This window comes from Tamandua tetradactyla, chromosome 5 (assembly GCF_023851605.1).
Source record: "Tamandua tetradactyla isolate mTamTet1 chromosome 5, mTamTet1.pri, whole genome shotgun sequence".
Lineage (NCBI taxonomy): Eukaryota > Metazoa > Chordata > Mammalia > Pilosa > Myrmecophagidae > Tamandua > Tamandua tetradactyla.
In genome coordinates this window covers 93,559,122-93,578,572 of record NC_135331.1, presented here as the reverse complement: position 1 = coordinate 93,578,572, position 19,451 = coordinate 93,559,122, and the positions used below count along the sequence as shown (strand labels likewise).

General features: G+C 54.4%; 1 protein-coding gene across 4 annotated transcripts in view; it reads left to right on the top strand.

The window, feature by feature from the left end:
• The window catches only part of CPNE5 (copine 5), an 86,283-nt gene extending 68,298 nt beyond the window's left edge, over positions 1-17,985 (top strand). For all 4 annotated transcript variants that reach the window (XM_077161633.1, XM_077161632.1, XM_077161635.1 and 1 more), the window contains 9 exons: positions 3,417-3,470; positions 7,233-7,294; positions 11,164-11,210; positions 12,832-13,013; positions 13,603-13,730; positions 13,936-14,038; positions 14,728-14,785; positions 15,223-15,296; positions 16,322-17,985. In XM_077161633.1, coding sequence (XP_077017748.1) covers positions 3,417-3,470; positions 7,233-7,294; positions 11,164-11,210; positions 12,832-13,013; positions 13,603-13,730; positions 13,936-14,038; positions 14,728-14,785; positions 15,223-15,296; positions 16,322-16,540 — 927 coding nt within the window. In that variant the 3' untranslated portion in view covers positions 16,541-17,985. The remainder of the gene's footprint in view (positions 1-3,416; positions 3,471-7,232; positions 7,295-11,163; positions 11,211-12,831; positions 13,014-13,602; positions 13,731-13,935; positions 14,039-14,727; positions 14,786-15,222; positions 15,297-16,321) is intronic.
• The last annotated feature ends 1,466 nt before the right edge of the window (positions 17,986-19,451 follow it).

The window sequence follows — 19,451 nt, the reverse complement described above, 5'->3', positions numbered from 1 at the left end:
GCTGCCTGTGCATCCCATCCGCCACCTCCCGCGGTTTTGCACAGGGGAGGGGAGGAGAGGCTGAAGGATGCCCTGCCCCAGCTGAGAGCCACCCACCTACAAGGTGAAGGCCAAGCACCTTCGCTTGGAATACTCTGCCCCGGCAGCCACCTGCAATGCTGCCTGCAGCGGGGGTGTATTCCTAGATTCATGCAGACCCCCCCACCTTTCAAGGGCCCTGGCGTCTGACCCTGCACCTCCCCTCCGCCCGCCCCCACTGTCAGCCCACGGCATCATCTCAGGTGCTCCAAGCCTCCAGCCCTTTTGGCCTCCTTGGCTGGTCATGCTGATTTCTCCACGTGGGCTGCCCTTCTCTCTTCTTCACCTCATTGATGCCTCGCTTTGGATGTTACCTCCTCCTAGGAGCCTTCTCTGCCTGCATGCTCACCCCACCTCAAAGTTTGGGTCAGATGCGCCTCCTGGGTGCTCCCATGGTCCCTGTGTGTCTCTCTCCCCCAACCCTATTGCCTGTGCCTGACACTTCCCACCCCTCACAGACCACGGAGTCCTGGGGTGGGGGTGTGTCTCATTCCTTGTTTTATCCCTAAGCCAGCTCAGTTTCTGGCCCCTGGGACCCACGGAGTGTCCCCTTGCACAAGAAAGCAGACCCCAGACCTGCCCTGGGAGCTCTGGGGGCCAGGGGAGACGAAGAAAGGAGGGCTTAGTGGGGTAGGGAGGGAGGTTCCCAGTATGGCCCCTAGAGGGCGCTGGTCCCCTGCACGGCACTTGGCCAGAGCAGCCACTGGGGCTGGAGAGGCTGGTGCTTCGTGGGGGGCTTGAGGGGAGGGCGAGGAGTGACTGGAGGCTCCGGATAAACGGGGCACCTTTTCAGCACCCACTTCACCTGGCAATTTGAGAGCAAAATATTGCTGTAATATTAAACCAGCTGAGTTACTGAGTGGAAATGTGGAATCAGGCCAATTTTAAAGATAACACAGCAGGCTTTAAAGACAGTTTGTACTTGTGGTCGTGTCCTTGGGTTACACCCGGACGCCCAGGAGTCCGTGTTCATTCTCCTCAGCTAGGAGGGCTGCTTTGGAGTAATGTTTGAAATGCACTCAGTTCTAATAGTTTAACATTCCACACCCATTGAACAGACTGGGAAACTGAGGCACCATGCAGTATTGAGGCTGTGTTTTTTGCCCCCATCCCCACAGCTTGCTTAGAGAGCTGTTTTTACATGAGCCCCGTGTCATCAGGGTGCTCTGCTGTTGTCCTTGGCATCTCTCCTGAGCTCTCTCAGTGTCTTGTCCAGGCACTCGGTTTCTACCTGCATAGCTTACCAGCCCACCCACCTGAGCTCCCTACCTGTCCCCCAAATCCAGCTCATTTCTGTGGGCCCCACTTCGATGACTGATCACCCTGAGTCCTCCCTGCTCTCCACCCCCATGGCCACCCCCAGGGTTCAAGATCTGTAGTCACTTCTTGACAATAGTGTTCCTGCCATAGCCTGGCCCTGTCCCAACACTCCCCAGACCCTCCATCCCTCTCACCTGGACCGTAAGTAGTAGTAATGAAAAGAGTAGCAGCTGACATTTACGTAGCACTTACTCCATGCCAGGCCCTCCCTGTCTAAACGTATTACATATTTGACTCATTTAATTCCACCTCTCTGTCAGGCAGGTTCACTTTCTTTTACATTTTTTTTGAGCTAGGGCAGGCACCAGGAATTGAACCTGGGTCTCCAACACGGCAGGCAAGAACTCTGCCTGCTGAGCCACCATGGCCTGCCTGGCAGGTTCTCTTTTTATTCCCATTTTGCAGATGAGGAAATTGAAGCACAGTGAGGTTAAGTAACTTGCCTAAGGTCACACAGCTATTAGGTGGCAGAACGAGGCCAAACATTTCCCTGGCTAATCTCCCTCCCCCTTCATCCTCACCTCTACCAGTTTCCAGCATCCTAGAGCCTGCTGTGCTCTTGTCTCTTACCAGTTTAGAGGTCATCAGAGTCCCCCACTGGCTGCTGTATGTTGCCCAGATGTTTAAGTTGGCATTCTGGGCTCTCTTCCAGCCAATCCCAACTTACTTCTCCACCCTGGGGGCTCTTCAATCAAACTGGATCCCCAGCTTTGTACTTGTCCCCACCTGCCTTCCCCCCCCACCAGTCTTTGCCCACAATATTTCCTCTGGCTGGAATGCTCTCCCTCCATTGCTCTGTGCCCAAATCCATATCCCTCCAGGTCTGGCTTCGGTAACACCTGCTCCCGACTGGCATGGACTTTCCTTCCTGCAACCGCCCTGGCACTTCTCCTCTGACTTCCCTATTTTTGATGAGCCTTGTCACTTATTGCCCTAGGTACATATCTTTTTTCTCCCACTGGAGGGAAGCTCCTTGACGGGAGTAACTGGTGCTCCCACCCGCACTCCATAATATTTGTTGAAGGAATGTGCTTCCATTTGTCATCAAGGTGGCACCTTTGTATGTGGCACTGGTCTGGGCGCGGGAAACCTGGTTTCTAATCCCGTCACTACCCAGACCAGCTGTGTGACTTTAGGCAAATCACTTCGAGTCTCTGTGCATTTAGTTTCCTCACCTCCGGAGGTGAATATTGGAACTCAGCTAAAGATGTAGCTTGTGGCCAGCAGAAAGAACAGGAGATGTGGGAGAGGGGAAATGGGTCACCAGAAACCAGGAGGTGAGTGGACGGGGATGAAAATTGCCTCGCTTTGTTTGGTGGGAAGATACAGAAGGGTTATGCCTCGACTTCCCATGTGAAAAGAAAGCAACAAAGCAAAACAAAAACGCTGAGGCTCAAATGAGAATGCAAATGCAGTGAGCATGAGAGTCCCGTGGTAGTCTTCCCTTAGCCCAGGGTTCCCCAGCCTTGGCAATATTGGCATTTGGCGTTGGACAGTTATTTGTTTAGGGGGGCCGTCCCGTGCATTGTAAGATGGCGGTTGAGAGGGGAGCCTTGGAGGCCTCAGGCAACCCTTGGGTTGGGTCTTGAAGGAGATGAAGGGAAGGCTGGAAGTGGCTGAGGAAAGAGAGGAAAGCATTTCGGGTGAGGGGAGCAGCGCGAGCCAACACCGGCACAGGCCCAGACGGGGCCCCTTTGCGACATCGAGTCTTCTTTGGCTGCACAGGGTGGAGGGTATGTTTGGGGGAGCAACGGGAAAGAGGTTAAAAAAATATTGTCCCTGGTATGTTTGGTCGTGGGATACTGAGTCAAATCAAGGAGTCCAGTTGCATCACTCTAAATGCCACAGTCCCACAAAACCTCCCCGAGGCTGAGCCTGCCCCCCTGGCTGCCCAGATCCTCAAGCCCAGACTCCTCCTGCGGGGACTGGCCCCACCCCTGGGGATCGGTGAGGCCCGGGGGCCCAGCTCTGACTGCTTGGATTTGCTCTTCTTACCGGATAACTGGTTTTTCCTGCAGGTGATAAACCCAAAAAAGAAAATGAAGAAAAAGAAATATGTGAATTCTGGCACAGTGAGTAGCTACCCTGTCTCTACGGCCTGGTGTAGACGGTCTGAGCCCCAAGCTAAGCCTGATGTCAGGAGTCGTGTGTGTGTGTGCGCGTGCACGTGTGCGTGCCTGCCGAGCGTGGGAACCGAGGCTTGAGAGAGAGTTGGGGGTGGGGAAGGGTGGGGCAGATGGAGCAACAGCCACAGGGGCAGAGGGTGGAGACAGCAGAGGGTCTGTGATACAGAATGAGAAGTCACAGAGAGAAACTCCCGAAGGGGCTTACTACAGGAAGGCAGAGGAAGTGGAGGAGCATTTCTTAGGTCCCTTACTCTGGGAAATTCCACGGTTAGGTGTTTTTCATGAGTTGTTTCCCCAAGAGTTAGATATCATCATCCCCTTGTCTTGAAGGAGGAAACCAAGGCGGCAGGCAGGGAAGTGACTCATCCAAGGTCACATAGCAAGAAAGTGGCAGAGCCGGAAGTCAGTGCCATGCTTGACTCCAGAGCTGGCATCTGCTGCGGGCACAGTCCCTGCTCAACCATGACCATTCTGGGGTGACACACTGGCCCCATGGCTTCTGGGGACTGGTCTTCAGTAGATTCATGCATTCATTCGACAGATATTGACTGAGTGCTGCCATGTATCAGGCACCAGGGATATAGGATGGACCAAGATCTCTGTCCTCGTGGTGCTTATATCCTGATGGGTGAAGACAGAAAACAAATGTACAAACACCCACATACCTGTGTGTGCCAGATGATTATAAGCGTTGTGGGGAAAAAAAGTACAGGAAAGTAAAGGGGTAGAGATTGCCAGGGGGCAAAGCTACTATTTTATATAAGGTGGTCAAGGAAAGCTCCTCGGCACAGGTGACATTTGAGTAGAGCTCCAAAGCAGGTGAAGGAGGGAGTATTGAGGATAGTGAGGAGGGGAGTTCCAGATAGAGGGAATTCCGTTAAGTGCAAAAGCCCTGGGGTGGAAGTCTGCAGGGCATTTCTAGAACAAAGGCAGTGTCTTTGGCGTGTAAACCTAACTCAAGCCTGCCCTTTAGTGTCCCCTCCCTACTCTGCATCAGCTAATGCAGCCAAGCTGAGTTATTTGAGTCAGGCAGACTGCCATCCCAGACCCAGGGGACCTGCAGTTCCTTTGAGGAGCCTCATTTTCTCCATCCATAAAATGGGTGATTTTATATAAAAAAAAATCATCCCTACCTTGCTTAATCATTGCACAGGGTGGCTATTGCAGACATGTGGGTGATGCAGGTCTGGACACTGTAAAATAGTCTGCTCATTCAGAGGGTGCTGACCACCGCTTTTCTGATTGTAACTGTTTCATGGCCTGTGACGAAGAGTAATATTTCCTTTGTTCGAAGCTACAGTGTTTCTCAGAGGGGATGCTGTCAGCGTTTGGGGCAAGATAATTCTTCATTTCACAGGACTTTCCCATATATTGCAAGATATTTAGCACCCCTGACCCCTGCATAGCTTCCAATAGAGTCCCTTCTTTGTAAGAACCCCCAAAACTTTCCCACACATTCCCAAATACCCTGAGGGGAGACAGTATGTCCCCTGCTGAGACCTTTTAATTGTAAAGCTAAAAAAAAAAGTTTGAATCCACTCATCTTTTCTAGCCTTTTCATTTTAAGGGGTGTGATTTGCCCCAGGTTACAGTGAATTAGGGACAACAGGGCCAAGCCCAGGTCTCCTGCCTTTCCTTTATGCCAGCATTTCTCAATCTTCACCATAAAAATGACCCAGGACCCAGGATGCTTGTTAAAATATAGATGGCCCGGCTAGTTCCCTGGGGTTCTGTTTTAGAGGCCCAATCCGGAGCCCAGGAATCTGTTTTAAATTTGTATGTCAGTGCTCCTCATATTTTCCCACATGCAGAAATCTGCTGGGGAGCTTGCTAAAATACAGAGAGTCTGCATTTCTAACCAGCATCGAGGTGATGCTGATGCTGCTGGTCCGGGGACCACACTTTAAGTCCCAGGGTGAATCCTGTGATCAGGCAAGCTAGGGAACTGTTTCATCCCAGGGTGTTCACCCCTGGCTGCAGGTTAGACCCATATGAGGAACTTGGAAAAGATCCAGGGCCAGAGCCCCACCCCAGAAACTCAGAACTAATTGGTCTGGGGCGCCCCGCCCCCATCCCCAGGCAGCAAGGTGTTTTGAAAGCTGCCTGGGGCTTCTAATGAATCACCACCAGCACGGCGCATTGCTCCCGAATTCGAACCTCCACGCTTGCAGAGAAAGGAGGCTCTGTTCATGCAGGTGCCTAACACCTGACCCCAGGGGGCAGGCGTCTCTAAGACCAGCTCAGCACGCACAGACCGTCCTGTTATTAAAGCTAATGGTTCATCAGCTTTGCCAGGCCGGAGTGCTTCCTGACCTGCTCGATGAGTTGACAAAGATGGCTGAATCTGCACCCAAGGGGTCTCCCAAAATCCTAGAGAGGCATTTGTTCCCCTACATTGAAAAAACGTCCCTTGCTCCAATCTTGCCTCATTTAATTGGCTCAGCAGTCAGACTTTCACTTATCTCCAGGATCCTAAATTGTTCTTGTAATGAGCTGCCAGGTAGCTAGCTGCTCCCCACTAGCACCTTCCAGGGCACAGAGGTCAGGGGGCCTCTTCTTGGGAGAGGGCCTGGGGAAAGGACACGCTTGCTTCTCGAGGTCTAGGGTCTAAGAGGGTGGAGGTTGAGATTCCCCAGAGGGATTTAAGTGGCACAAGTAAGTTTTAAGATAAGCACAGATCAGAAGCCCGTTTCAGCATTAATAGTTGGTGTGCCATGAAAGTGTGGAGCTTGTCAGCATCGGCGAGTTGTTAGGTCTGGGGCAGGAAGACCCCTTCTCCTTCCCCACCCCCTGCCAGGGCTCTGGCGTCGGGAAGCAGATGCCCACTTAGGGCAGACCCAAGTCCTTGGCTTGAGGCCCTGTGCCCCATGGACAGAGAAGGGTCCTTTCCAGGATGCAGTTTGGCACTGAGTCAAGACTGCAGGCTCTGGCATCAGACAGATCTGCTGGGGCTCAGATCCCTGTTCTGCCACGTCCTGGTAGCATACTTCACCACTTTGGGTAATATCCCCCTGCCTTTTTTTTTTTCAACTGTAGATCTTAATATTGAGGCAAAAATCTTAAATAAAATATTGCAAACAGAATCTAGCACAATTTAAAACAATGACACAACAGGATTGAGTTGTTGTTTCTCCCCCAGAAACCCTTTCTTTGTTTGTTTTATTAGAACAGTTGTAGGTTTACAAAAAAACATGCGAAAGTAGAGTTCCTAAATACTCCCCTCTCACACGCACAGTTTTACCTATTAACATTTTGCATTTGTGTGTTAGCTTTGTTACAATTGATGAAACATTATTATTATAATTATACTGTTAATTATTAGCCTGTAGGTTCATTAGGGTTCATTCTTTGTGCTGTACAGTTCTAAGTGTTTGTTTGTTTTCTGGTCACTTATATACAACATAAAGTTTCCTGTTTTCTCCACTTTCAAATATACAGTTCAGTGGTGTTGATTACACTCACAAAGTCGTGCCTCCATCACCATCATCCATGGCCAGCATGTAACCTCTTCGAGTCTCAGCTTCCTTGCTAACATGGTTTTAACAGCAGTATTTCATGAGGTTGCTGTGGGCACGGAATGCAATCATGCATGCAAAACTGGCATACACTGAGTGCCCAGGAAATGTGGGCTCTCAAATCATCATCACAAACCATTCCCCCACCTCACATCCACGCTTCCCACTGACCGAATTCCCTCTTGTTTTCAAGGTTACGCTGCTTTCCTTTGCTGTGGAGTCAGAATGCACCTTCCTTGACTACATCAAAGGAGGGTGAGGAGAGAGGCAGCCCGGCTTCTGCAGCCTTGGGGGGAGGGAAGGGGTCCCACACTCCCACATGACCAGCTTTGGGCCCACTCTGGCTTCTTTGAGACTCTGGCTGAAACTTTGATACTGGGCTCTGACTAAACCCTGAATGTCTGAGTGTGAGGCTGAGGCAGCGTGCCCAGAGCCTGGCGTGCTGCTGGAATCTAAGGGCTGCAGAGGGAGCTCCTGGACCAAGGAGGCTGACCTGGGTCATGTTAGGTCCCCTTGCAGAGATGGGACCTGGTGATAGTAGGGACACCCTGACAAAGAAAGCCAAGGGTTTCGGGAAGTAGAAAGAGCCCTCTTTGCCAGGGATTTGCTTGATTACTTAGGGCAAGTCACTGTCCTCCCCATGGGCATCTGTTTCCTCCTGTGCACACAAAGAAGCAAGAGTGGGTGAGTTCTAAGGATACCTCCAGATCTGCGCTCCTGATACCTCTGATCTAACTGGGGGACAGTGATTAACATGCTCAGTCATATCAGGGACCTGTAAGGGCAGGTAGGACTGGGGGCTGAGCCAGGGGATGGTCCTGGGGCCTCCACGCAAGCTAAAGAGCAGAAAGAACCAGAAAGTGCAGTGCCTACGCTGAGGCCAGCAGGAAGTCCACTGGGAGACTCCAGCCAACAGCATATGGAAAGAGGACCTGAATCCTTCTTGCCCAACATGCTTCCTGCTAGGACAGGTGCCAGATCAGGGCGTGGGCAGCTGGGAGCCCACAGGTGCAGGCAGGTGAGTGAGCACCTGTCTCGAGGGAGACAGGTAGGGGCAGCTGCCAAACACTCATCCCAGCCAAGTGGGCCATTTGGCTGCCTCGTTCTCCAGGGCAGAGGGAAAAGCCAGGCCCTGGGAAGCCACGCGCACTTTCCCATGACACTGCTCCCTGCCGCCCTGAACGTGCTGAGGTTCAAGTTTGCAAGGTCTCCTTCTATCCACTGAGCACATGCCATCCCTCCAGGCATCCAGAAGCTTCCTCTGCCCCTACCTGCCCCTCTTCTGATCCTGCTCCAGACCCTGCCCTTGCTCCCTTCTTGATCAAAACTGCTCTGTCCTCTATCCCCATTAAGCACCCACCCCTTACATTACCCAGCACTTCATAATTTTCAAACATTCCTCATCCTTCTCCTTTGCATGGTGCCCACAACCTACGGAGCACAGTGGGTAGGAGAGGGCCGATGATCTCCATTTCACACCTGGAGACACTATATAATTAGCCTGAGACCACACGCTTAGCTGTTGGCAGGCCTCCGTGCAACCCGACACACTGCGCTTCGTACCATAGTAGTGAATAATTCTGGCCCTGCCTGCCTCAGGCTGCCAGGTGGGGTGTGATGAAAATAGAGACTGGCGAGTCAAGGGGCTGGGTGCTCGAGGCCAGGTCACTGTGCAAAGCTGGCGCCACCGGTACTGGGCAGGTTAGAGCCCCAGAGCCAGCCCCTCCCCACATCTCTCTTTAAACTCTCTAGAGAAGCAGAGTGAGAAAGCAGGCTCCAGGGAGCGAGAGGGCCACACATGTCCAGGCAGGACCCTGAGGAAGGCATCCTCTCCTTCCCAGCCTCCCCCACCTGCCCACCTGAACCCTGGGAGGTGGGGCCCCCGTGTCAGAGGAGGAGCTGGGAGCTCAGCAGTCTGCCTTCTGTCCTGCTCGGTGCTTCCTACAAAGATGTCTGTTTTTTTCAGTCCTTTCCTTCCCTGAGTTTTTTTCAGAACCCAGAGTAGGGGAGGTCTAGATAAGGAGAAAGGCCTGCCTCTCCCCTCACCCCAGATCTGGAAGAGCCAGCCTGACGGTGTCCTGCAGCTACAGTCCTACAGGCCAGCACCCCCACCCCCAGCCTGAGGGTGACCCCAGGAGCAGGGCTGTTACCCTGCAAATGTCTCCTTTCCTCTAACAATGACACCACCTGTATATTCCACACTGAAAGGTGACAGCATACAGTAGATGAAGAGGGTGAGCCAAATGCTATTACAAATAATTCCCCAGCCTCAGAGTTTAATACAAATAAAGGTTTGTTTTTCACTCATGGTATAGCAGGGTTGGGTGGGGAGACTCGGCTCTCCTCAGTCTTTCAGGGAATCAGGCTCTTGCCAGCTTGTGGCTACTTTACCACTAGGGTGTGGAGTCCACGGGAGGCTCTGCCCCCAGCCAGCAGGCGAGGTCGCCTGCTAACCTTGTCCTTGAACCTTCCTGAGGGATGGGGGTGGGGTCCCATGAATAGCAGCTGCGCTGTGACCAGGAAGAGGGAGGACTGTGGTTTCTGAGAGGAACCATCTGCTAAAAGCAAGTGAGGTGAGGCCTGCCTCATCTTATCTCATCCCCAACCCGGAATCACCAGCACAGAATTCCCCCAAGTGTAATCCCCGATCCCCTGCCTCAATCTCTGCATGAGGGCAGCGGATAGGGGGATGTTTGTTAAAGAGGCAGATTCCGGGGTCCCGCCCCAGACTGAAGTCTCTGGGGTGGGGCCCTACAATCTGCTCCTTAAAACAAACTCTCCTGCTGAGTGCACACCCAGGGTGAAACACAGGAGACAAGGCTTCATCTGGGATTCGTGTCCTCCTCAGCCTGTTTCGTCAGCATCTAGCACAGAGCCTAGACCATCCAAGCCCTCAGAAAGTCCCAACCCTGACTCTAAATCTCCCCAACCCAACTTGTTATTATGAGAAATCCGAAACACATGCAGAAGTGGTGAGACAGTATAATGAACCCCCAGGATCTTTCACCTGCTTCAGCAATTACCACCAACTCATGGCCAGTCTTGTCCCATTTGTTCCCCCCTTCAGCTAATCATTTTGAAGCAAATTCCAGCTGTCATATTTCATCTCCAAATATTCCAGGAATAATCTCTAAAATGTAAGGACTCTCTCTCTTTTTAAAGCTTGCCATAATACCGTGATCACACTTTAAAAACTAAACCATTTTTAACGTGACATCTAATCAGTGTTCAAATTTCCCCAGTTGTTTTAGAAAATTTTAAAATTGGTTTGTTCAAAAAGACTCTAGACAAGATCCATATATTGTGATTGGTTAATACATCTCTTAATTCTCTTTTCGTCTATAGATTTCCCCAAGCACATGAGGGCTTGCTAAAACAGATTCCTGCCCCCCACCCCACCCCACCCCACCCCATCCCAGCAAGGGATTCTGAAGTAGGTCTAAAGTGAGAGTGAAATTCCAAACTAGCAAGTTCCAGACAGTGCCAATGCCGCCGATCCCCAGACCCCCTTTCCTGTGATGCTCCCAGAGTGTTTCCCATGGTCTGGATTTTGCTGGCTGCATCCCCTATGGTGTCATTTAACAAGTTTCTCTGCGCCCTGTATTTCCCCGATAGCTAGGGCAGCAATTGCATTCAGGTTCAATTTTTGGCAAAACAACATCATGGATGGTGTCTTGTTCTTCCCTCAGGAGATGTCCTATGTCTGCTTGTCTCTCTTTTTTTGTCAAATAAGTTTTAATCCTGAATCTTACTCCAAAATTGAGCCTGAAAACAGACACAGCGGCCCTTTTCCGTCTTACTGGTCCCAGGGGGCCCAGGGAGCAAGGTCTGGGGAGGAAAGAAGCCATCATAATCCCGTGCCCAAATGGAAAGTAATCATTTCAAAGACCTTATACACTGCCTGACTCTTTTGCTTCTCACCACAGTCCTTTGGGGGAGGGTGTGGCTGGCATTACCTCCCCTTTTCCAGAATTAGAATCTGACTTGGAGAGATGAATGGCTTAGTCAAGCTGCACATCTGGCAAGCAGTAGGCTGGTTCCTCACTCCCTGCCCAGTGCTGTCCATTCCCCCCACAGCCCTGCCTCTCTCCCCAGTAATCCCCTTGCTGTTCTCCCTCTTTTAGGACTCAGATCAACTTCACAGTGGCCATTGACTTTACTGCCTCCAATGGTGAGTGGGGGATGGGCCAGCTGGGAAAGAGAGGGATGAGACTGGAAGGAAGAGGGCTTCATTGGCTGGGTAGCCTGGCCCCTTCCTCACTAAAGAGGCGGTGCATTGTCCTAGAGGATCAAAGATACCACCTAGGTGGAGAAGGTATCTCCAGGTCTAACTATTGCTAACAAATCTGGGCCCTGGGGTTACATACCATGCACCGCAGCCTTACCCTTACTCTACCTGGGGGAATAGGACATTGTGTTCTCAGGGCCCACCCAGAGCCCCTCAAGAACCCCACCCCACCCCAGACCAAATCCCACACCCTCGGCACAGTCCAATCCATAGCTGGAGGGGAGGACTGGAACCGAAGCTGAACTGTGGGGCCCTCAGTGCGGGCAGTAACCCAGCCCAGGGGCCCCAGTCCTTATTCTTGCAGGTGCTGCTCCAGCTTCTGTCCCACCCCTGAATTTCTCCAGTACTGGGCTGCCACTGAGTCACCAGGACCAACGCCAAGGCCAAACTTAACACTATTATCAACATCACAGCCTTCCCTGGATTCTGGGCCCCCACTAGGGGCGCTCCGTGCTCAGATTTGTGCCAGGCAATCAGCAGATGCTCAGATCTTCCACTCACGTGGGTCAGAAACCCCTCCTGGGCTGCAGGCTCTAGCATCACAGAGTGGGGTTTCAGAGCCCGGAGCGGCCTTAGTAGTAGCAACAATTATGACAGTTACAACAGTAACACTTCTTTAATCTTTCACAGCAATCCTATGAAATGGAAACTATTATTATCCCCAATGAACAGACGCGGACACTGGGAAATTTATCCAAGATCATGCAGCTAGCAGGAGGCAGAGACAGTCTGGTTCCAGAGCCTGTGCTCCTGTAACCATGCCGTCCTGCCTCTCATTAATAAGCAAATAAGCAAAATATAGACTAAGTTAGTGGTGAAAAGCGCTATAGAGAAAAAAATCAAGCCAGAAGAGGGGTAGGGAACATTGTGGAATGCTGTCCCTCTCAGTAGGCTGATCAGAAGGTGACACGGGAGCACAGACCCAGGAAAGGTGGGGGGGGCATGTAGACATCTGGGAAAAGGTGTCCCAGGGACAGGGGACAGCCACTGCAAAGACCCCAAGGTGGGAATGGCAAGAGGCACGTGCAGCTGGAACTGAGTGACAGGGAGGAGCCGGGGGGAGGGGTAGCTGGAGAGCAGATCACAAAGGGACAGTAAGGACTTTGGGTTTTACTCCGAGCAAGGGGTGAGCCTTCCAGCATTTTGAGCAGAGGAGAGGCATGGTCTGACTTCGATTTTAACAGGCTCACTCTGGCTGGTGTGCAAGGGTGGAAGCAGGGGGATGGGTTAGGGGGCTGCTGCGGTCCTGTGAGCAAGAGGATGACGACGTGGCCCAGGCTGCAGCAGTGGAAGAGGGGAGAAGTAGGTGGGATTCTGGCTATATCTTGAAGTTGCTAAGGAACTGAATGTTGAATAAGAAGAGAAGGGAGTCAAGGATAAATCAATAAAAGTTGAAGGAGAAAAGTTCAGAGGATGCACCTCCGGGGGTGCCGTCTGCATTCTGAAGCTGGGCTGGCTTGGAGGATCCAGGCCGGCAAACGTTCCCATATTTCCCTTGTCGTAGGGAACCCCTCGCAGTCCACGTCCCTGCACTACATGAGCCCCTACCAGCTGAATGCCTACGCGCTGGCGCTGACCGCTGTCGGGGAAATCATCCAGCACTATGACAGTGACAAGATGTTCCCCGCCCTCGGCTTCGGGGCCAAGCTGCCCCCCGATGGGAGGGTGTCCCACGAGTTCCCGCTGGTAGGAGATCCTGGGAGGCAGAGCCAGCTAAGCTGGGGTGCGGGGAACAAGGGACTTAGGTGCAGCCTTTGGGTGGAGCGGCCTGCCTGCTGCATGATCGGGAGGGGGAAGTAGTGTGGAGCTGAGATGGGGTGAGGGGAGTTCTCAGCTAGGGACATTCCATCAGTTGCTGGCTGAGTCAGACATGTACTTAGCAAGCATTCCTGATCTGCCTGCCAAGTGCCAGCCACGTAGTGACGGGACCCTCAAAGATGCATCCACCGTAGGCCCTTCCCCGAGGTGCTGAGACCCAGCAGTCATGTAGCTGTGGTGGGATTGCCCGTGGTTCCCTTTTTAAGCAGGTGCAGGGAGGGGGCAAGGAGCAGGTCGGCCCCATCTCAGCCAGAGCACGTGCTGCCCTTCAGGGCGGGTGCTGGGAGCTCCCCCACCCCCACCCCGGCTCCTCCTCTCCCACCAGAGGAGAGTCTGGGAGACCCCTGCTGGCCTCCCCCACCGGGCTCTGCTCCCACACGCCACCCGCCCCGCCCCTCCTTCATCCGGGGCTCAGACTCCCCATCCGAGCGCACCCCCCTTCCTCCTGTGCCCCCAGAACGGCAACCAGGAGAACCCGTCCTGCTGCGGCATCGACGGCATCCTGGAGGCCTACCACCGCAGCCTGCGCACCGTGCAGCTCTATGGCCCCACCAACTTCGCGCCCGTGGTGACCCACGTGGCCAGGTGAGCTCTCGGGGCCCCAGGTGGTTTCCACACCTGTTGTTTCCCCAGAGGGCCTGAGGGAGTACGTCTCATTCCCGCGGACCCTGACCCTGAGAAGCCCCTCCCGGCCACCCGAGGACCTGCCCCCAACCCCCCTGGAGTGGTCGGAGTTCTTGGGGAAGGGGCTGACCCCAGAGGGCCTCAGCTGCGCCCGCCCTGCCCCCAGGAACGCGGCGGCCGTGCAGGACGGTTCCCAGTACTCGGTGCTTCTCATCATCACAGACGGCGTCATCTCGGACATGGCGCAGACCAAGGAGGCCATCGTCAACGTGAGCGGGCTGGGAGGGGTGCTGGGGGCTCGGGGCACTCTTTCCCCCTCTCGGAGAAACCTGGGGGGCTGCTTCCCTCTCCTTTGGGGAGACACTGGGGTGGGCTCCGGGCATGGCTTCTTGCCTCTCTCTGCCCACTTTGGGACCCGCTGCCCTCATCCACCTCCTGGCTCCTCACCACAAGGTCTCCTGGGACTTGCGTGAGGATGGGGCAGCAGGGTGTGGGGCTGGGGGGGTGGGGGGCATGAGACCCAGCTGGTGAGCCCTGTACCTACCCCTTAGTCAAACTCTGTGGTCCTCTTCCTGCAGAGGCCTGTGGCTCCCTCAGCTGGTCCTTAGCCTGCCTGCCCCAGACCCCAGCCCTGTCTGGCCAGTTTGAGGAGGTGGAAGGTCCAGGAACATGCATGCCCCCACCCCTATCTAAAAAGGGGACCCCCCGTGATGGTGCCCCAGGAGCAGAGGAGGAGATGGGGGTGGCTGGTGGAAGCAGGCCTGTGACCTGCTTCCCCATAGCCTCCGTCCACCCCTGCCCCTGCCCCCGACCCCCCTTCTCTCTCGGCTCCACCTCGGCTTCCCTTTCTCGCCTGCCCTCCTTCCTCTCTTCTTTTGACCCACCCTCTGTCCCTGTCCGTGGATCTTTTCTCTCTGTAACTGGCCAACCTTTCCCTACCCCCCATGCTGTCTCCCAGGCGGCCAAACTCCCCATGTCCATCATCATCATCGGTGTGGGCCAGGCCGAGTTCGACGGTGAGTTAGCTGCAGCCCTCTCCAACCCCCCCGCAGCCCCACTCTAACGTGCCCCCAGGGGCTTCAGACCCCTGGCGACAACTCTTGCCAAAAAAGTGAGGGCGCCCGCCTGGGTGTGTGTGTGACTGTCTGGGGGAGCGTGCAGGGCATGAGGGTGTGTGTGTTTGTGCAGGGAGGGGTGTGTCAGGGCGTGCACCCCAAGCCCACATCCCAAGGCTGTGGGAGGCTCCCAGTCACTCCAACCCTGGGAGCCTGGGAGAGGCAGGAGCACTGGGCTAGGAGTCAGAGGCGCCTCCTGTCTGAAACAGGGGGGCTGGGCCAGTGTCCTCTACCCTTGGATTGACTCGGGCTTGGAGGACAAGTCCACTGTCCTACCAGGCCCGGGGCATCCATCATTAACCCCCCACTCCATGCCGCTTCCCCCCCACCCCCCACAGCCATGGTGGAGCTGGATGGTGATGACATACGGATCTCCTCCCGGGGGAAGCTGGCCGAGAGGGACATCGTCCAGGTGAAGCCCAGGGCCTGCCTGCCCCACAGGAAATGCAAGAGTCCCTCTAGTTAGGCTGACCTCACGCTCCCTTTTAGGGACTTCCCATAGGGGCACATTTCTCTCTGGGCCAGAACCTCTCCCTCCCATTACTGAGACTCGCCCAGTGTTGCTGGTGCTCCCACCGGAGTACTCTGCAGCCCTTCCCCAAATCCCAGCAGCCCTCTGCCCTCCGGTCCTCGGTGACCTCCTGCAGGGCTCATACAACCCGAGGACGTGCACCTTCGGTGGTTTTCTGCCTGGCTGCCCTCCCAGTGCAGCAGCAAACCGCTTGAAGGTGGAAGTCACGTCTTTAGTGTTGCTGCCGCCCTCTCCAAGAAATGGGCATTGCTTGGTTGATTGGATCAAGGTGTTAACATCTCCATCCCCACACAGGACACAAATGTAATGGGCAGACAGATCTTTGCTTTGTCCTCAGGGAACAGAGCACACTCTCAGCAAGCTTGTCCCTCAGTTTAATCTGATGGGGACTGGGTCCCTAGTGCCCAGGAGTTGCAGAATAAAACATTGACATTCTCCATTAAAAAAAAAAAGTAGACAGGAGAGCATGCCATTCCAGGGATGGAGACCAAATATAGGGGCTGGGGTGAGAAGCTGGGTCAGAGGGTGCGGGGAGATGGGGAGGGCACGGGGAGATGGGGAGGGCACGGGGAGATGGGGAGGGCACGGGGAGATGGGGAGGGCACAGCATCTGTGCAGTAAGGGGATTCATTCAACAACATTTCCTGAGCACCTACTAATTGCCAGTCCCTGGGCTTCCTGCCAAGACTTCAATCTCCTTCAGTGGTGTATCCTGGCAGGAGGAGGTGCTCAATAAATACTTGTTGCATGAATGAATGGTGACTTCCTCTCAGGGAATTCATCATTGGGGAGGGGGTGGCAACAGTCAAGTCAAGTTGGCAGGGATGGGGCGGGGCTTGGGGGGTGGGGAGGTGGGGCGACCCCAGCGGGGGACCAGACTTGACCCTGCCTTCCGGACCCCCCAGTTCGTGCCCTTCCGGGACTATGTGGACCGCACGGGCAACCACGTGCTGAGCATGGCCCGCCTGGCCCGCGATGTGCTGGCCGAGATTCCTGACCAGCTGGTGTCCTACATGAAGGCTCAGGGTATCCGCCCGCGCCCCCCACCTGGGCCCCCCGCCGGCTCACCCCCGCAGTCCCCGGCCGCCACACCCCCTGCCTCGCCCCTGCACACGCACATCTGAGCGGGCAAGCCGCTGGATGGTGGGCTGGGTCTCTGGACGCCCTACCACCGCCTGGCCCCGCCCCGCCTTTGGGCCATTTGCCTGGCTTGGGAGGGCGGCTGGGGCGGAGCCTCTGGAGACTCCTCCCCGATTTCCCGGCCTCACTTCTAGCCCAGACCCAAGAAGTTCGGTTAAGGGTGGGGTCCGGCGGAGACACGTGGCGGAAAGCGCCCAGGCTCCCCACTCCTTTTCTTGTCTTCCTGTCACCTGGTTCTAGCCCTGCCAAGAAGGTGTTAACAAGTGGGACGGTGGGAGTTGATCCACGCGCACGCACGTTGGGCAATTCCATCTGCTCACTTAGAGCCCCGCACCCCTTGCTGGGTCCTCTTCCTTCAGTTCCCCCTCCCTCCCATCCTTGTCTCCTGTCTAATCCTATCCCTGGCCTCCACCCTGGTATCTGTCCTGTGCCATATTTCCAGTGAGTCCCACGATGCTAGTGGGCTGCAGGAATGCCTCCCAGGGATGCTTGCATGCAGTGGGACTCCTATAGACCAGTGAGGCGAAGCTGGGACCCTGGAAGGGTGTGAGCAGCCAGGAACTGAGGCATTTCAGGCACAGCACGAAAGTCCTTTCTGGTGCCTTTCAAGCCCAGTATGACACTGATTGTAGACACAGGCCTGCAGGCCTCCCCCTGGTTCAGGGCTACAGGCTCCTCCACAGATGATTCCAGCTCCAGGCATCCCGTTCCCCCCTCCAGAGGCTGCCCAGGGCACTCCAGAGGGTGCCTGCTCCTCTGCTGCCTATCTGGAGGCCTGGACAAGGAGCCCCCAGGCCCAGGTTCTCACACTGCCTCCTGCTCTCTGAGCAGCCTCCAGTCCTGTAGCGACAGGAGAAAGGAGTCTTGGGTTCAAAAGTTACCGCCAACTCCTTCCTGCGGTGAGCACCCACTTGAGGCCCTGCTACCTTCTGGACCTCAGTTTCCATATCTGTACTAGGAAAGGGTTGACCAGATGGTTCCGAGTTTTCCTTCAGCCCAGACACCCTGGAGGTCCATGCACCCCATGCCCAGCATCCCCATCCCACTCCTCGCCTGTGTGACCATTTACCCCAGGCCGTCTTGGCCCTAGGGTCGCCCTGTCCAGTCCTTCAGTCTTGGGCTCTGATGTCTAAGCCCGAGGCCCTGCCCCTGCTGTGGGAAAGGTAGGGACAGGTGATCTCACTCGTGGGCCTACCCAGCTGCCCAGCCTTTACCCACATGGGAAGCAGAATGTGCATGCTAGTCCTTTCTCCGCATGGGGCTCCCCAGCCCACTGAAACCTCAACTCCCTGGGCCTGGGGGAGACCAGGCCCCCCTTGGTTGATGCCCAACACTGCTTCCCTTCCGGTCATGCATGACGGTGGTGTTTCTATGCTGTCTGGTCCCGTGCCCGTCTCTGAGACAGTCTCTGTGTGGAATTTGCCTTAAAATGAAGTAAATTTTGTTCTTTTACTAAAGTTCCCTGTTTTTCTTTGTTGTGTGAAAAGTAGCACAGGCATTGCCATTCAGTCACGTCCTTCTCTTCCTTGTGTTCTGTTGTTCAAAAAGGATTTACTGAGCAACTGTTATGTGCCAGGCTCTTGGCCTGTCCCCACACAGACCTGCCAGCACACACACACACACACACACACACATAAGAGAGGGGGAACACAGTAAGCACATAAGCAAATTGGTAAGTAGCATAATTTTAAGTGTTGAGAAGAGTCACACATTAAAATAAGAGAGAATAAGAGGTTAGAGCGATGAGGTGATGTGTTAGATGAGGCGGACCAGGAGGTCCTCTCTGAGGAGGTGATGTTTGACAGGAGCCCTGAGGCCGTGAGGGAGGGAGCCACACTGACATCTGAGGAAGAACTGTTCCAAGGAGAGGGAACAGCCAGTGCAAAGGCCCTGAGGTGGGAATGTGCTCGATGTGCATGAAGCACAGCAAGGAGGCCACTGTGGTTGCAGCCCAGTGACAGAGGAGAGAGTGCAGGAGAATGGATCTCAAAGGTGAAGAGGTCAGAACATCAGGGGCCTTCCAGACCCTTGTAGGGACTTTGGTGTTTCCTCTGGAACGGGAGCCATTGAGGGGGGAAAGAAGTAACATGATCTGAATATTTTCTGAAGGTGGATGACTTTATTTCATTCAGTCATCTCTCAACAAATATTTACTGAACATTACTGCCAGGCCCCACTCAGGTGTCGCAGGCTGATTCACACGCTGTTGTGCCCCGAGGGTGCCACCTCCTCTGCTCCAGAGCAACGAGCAAGAAAATCCTACAACCTGCAAGGCCATGGCAGGGGCCAGTCCGTGAGCACCCAAAGCGAGCTCCTGGATGGCTCACAGGCCAGGTGCCCTTAACACGCTCCTACTCCTCCGGGCAGTGCACCACCCCTAGCCTGCGGGATTGCCCGCCACCCAACGAAGCGGTGTGTAGGTATGTGTACGCAAGCCCTGTGACGCACACCCAGGACCTGGTGCTCTTGAGCTACGTAATAAACACCACTTTTCTCCTTGTCTCTCTTCACATATAAATCCCGTGGCCAATCAGGGGCCAGGATCACAGGGAAAAGGGGCTTCTCCGGGCAAGTTTTGCTCTCAGATAAGCCCCCAGGCAGTCATTCTCAACCAGTGCATCAGAAGGAATTTGGTATAATACCAAATTTGGGGAACTGTTTGTGTCTTATGATTTTATAGTAAATTAAAGGTGATTCATGGTTGTCCCTATAATTTTGACTTGCATTCCGACACGCTTTCTGAGTGAGGAAGAGGTGGGGTCACAGTTCAAAAACAGCGAGGTTCCCATAATCAACCACCCATTGTACCTCACTTTGGGCGCCCATGGGAAAGCGTGGGGAGGAGAAGCCTGCCATCAGGGGAATCAAGCCCCTGCCCAGGGTGCCAAGACCGTT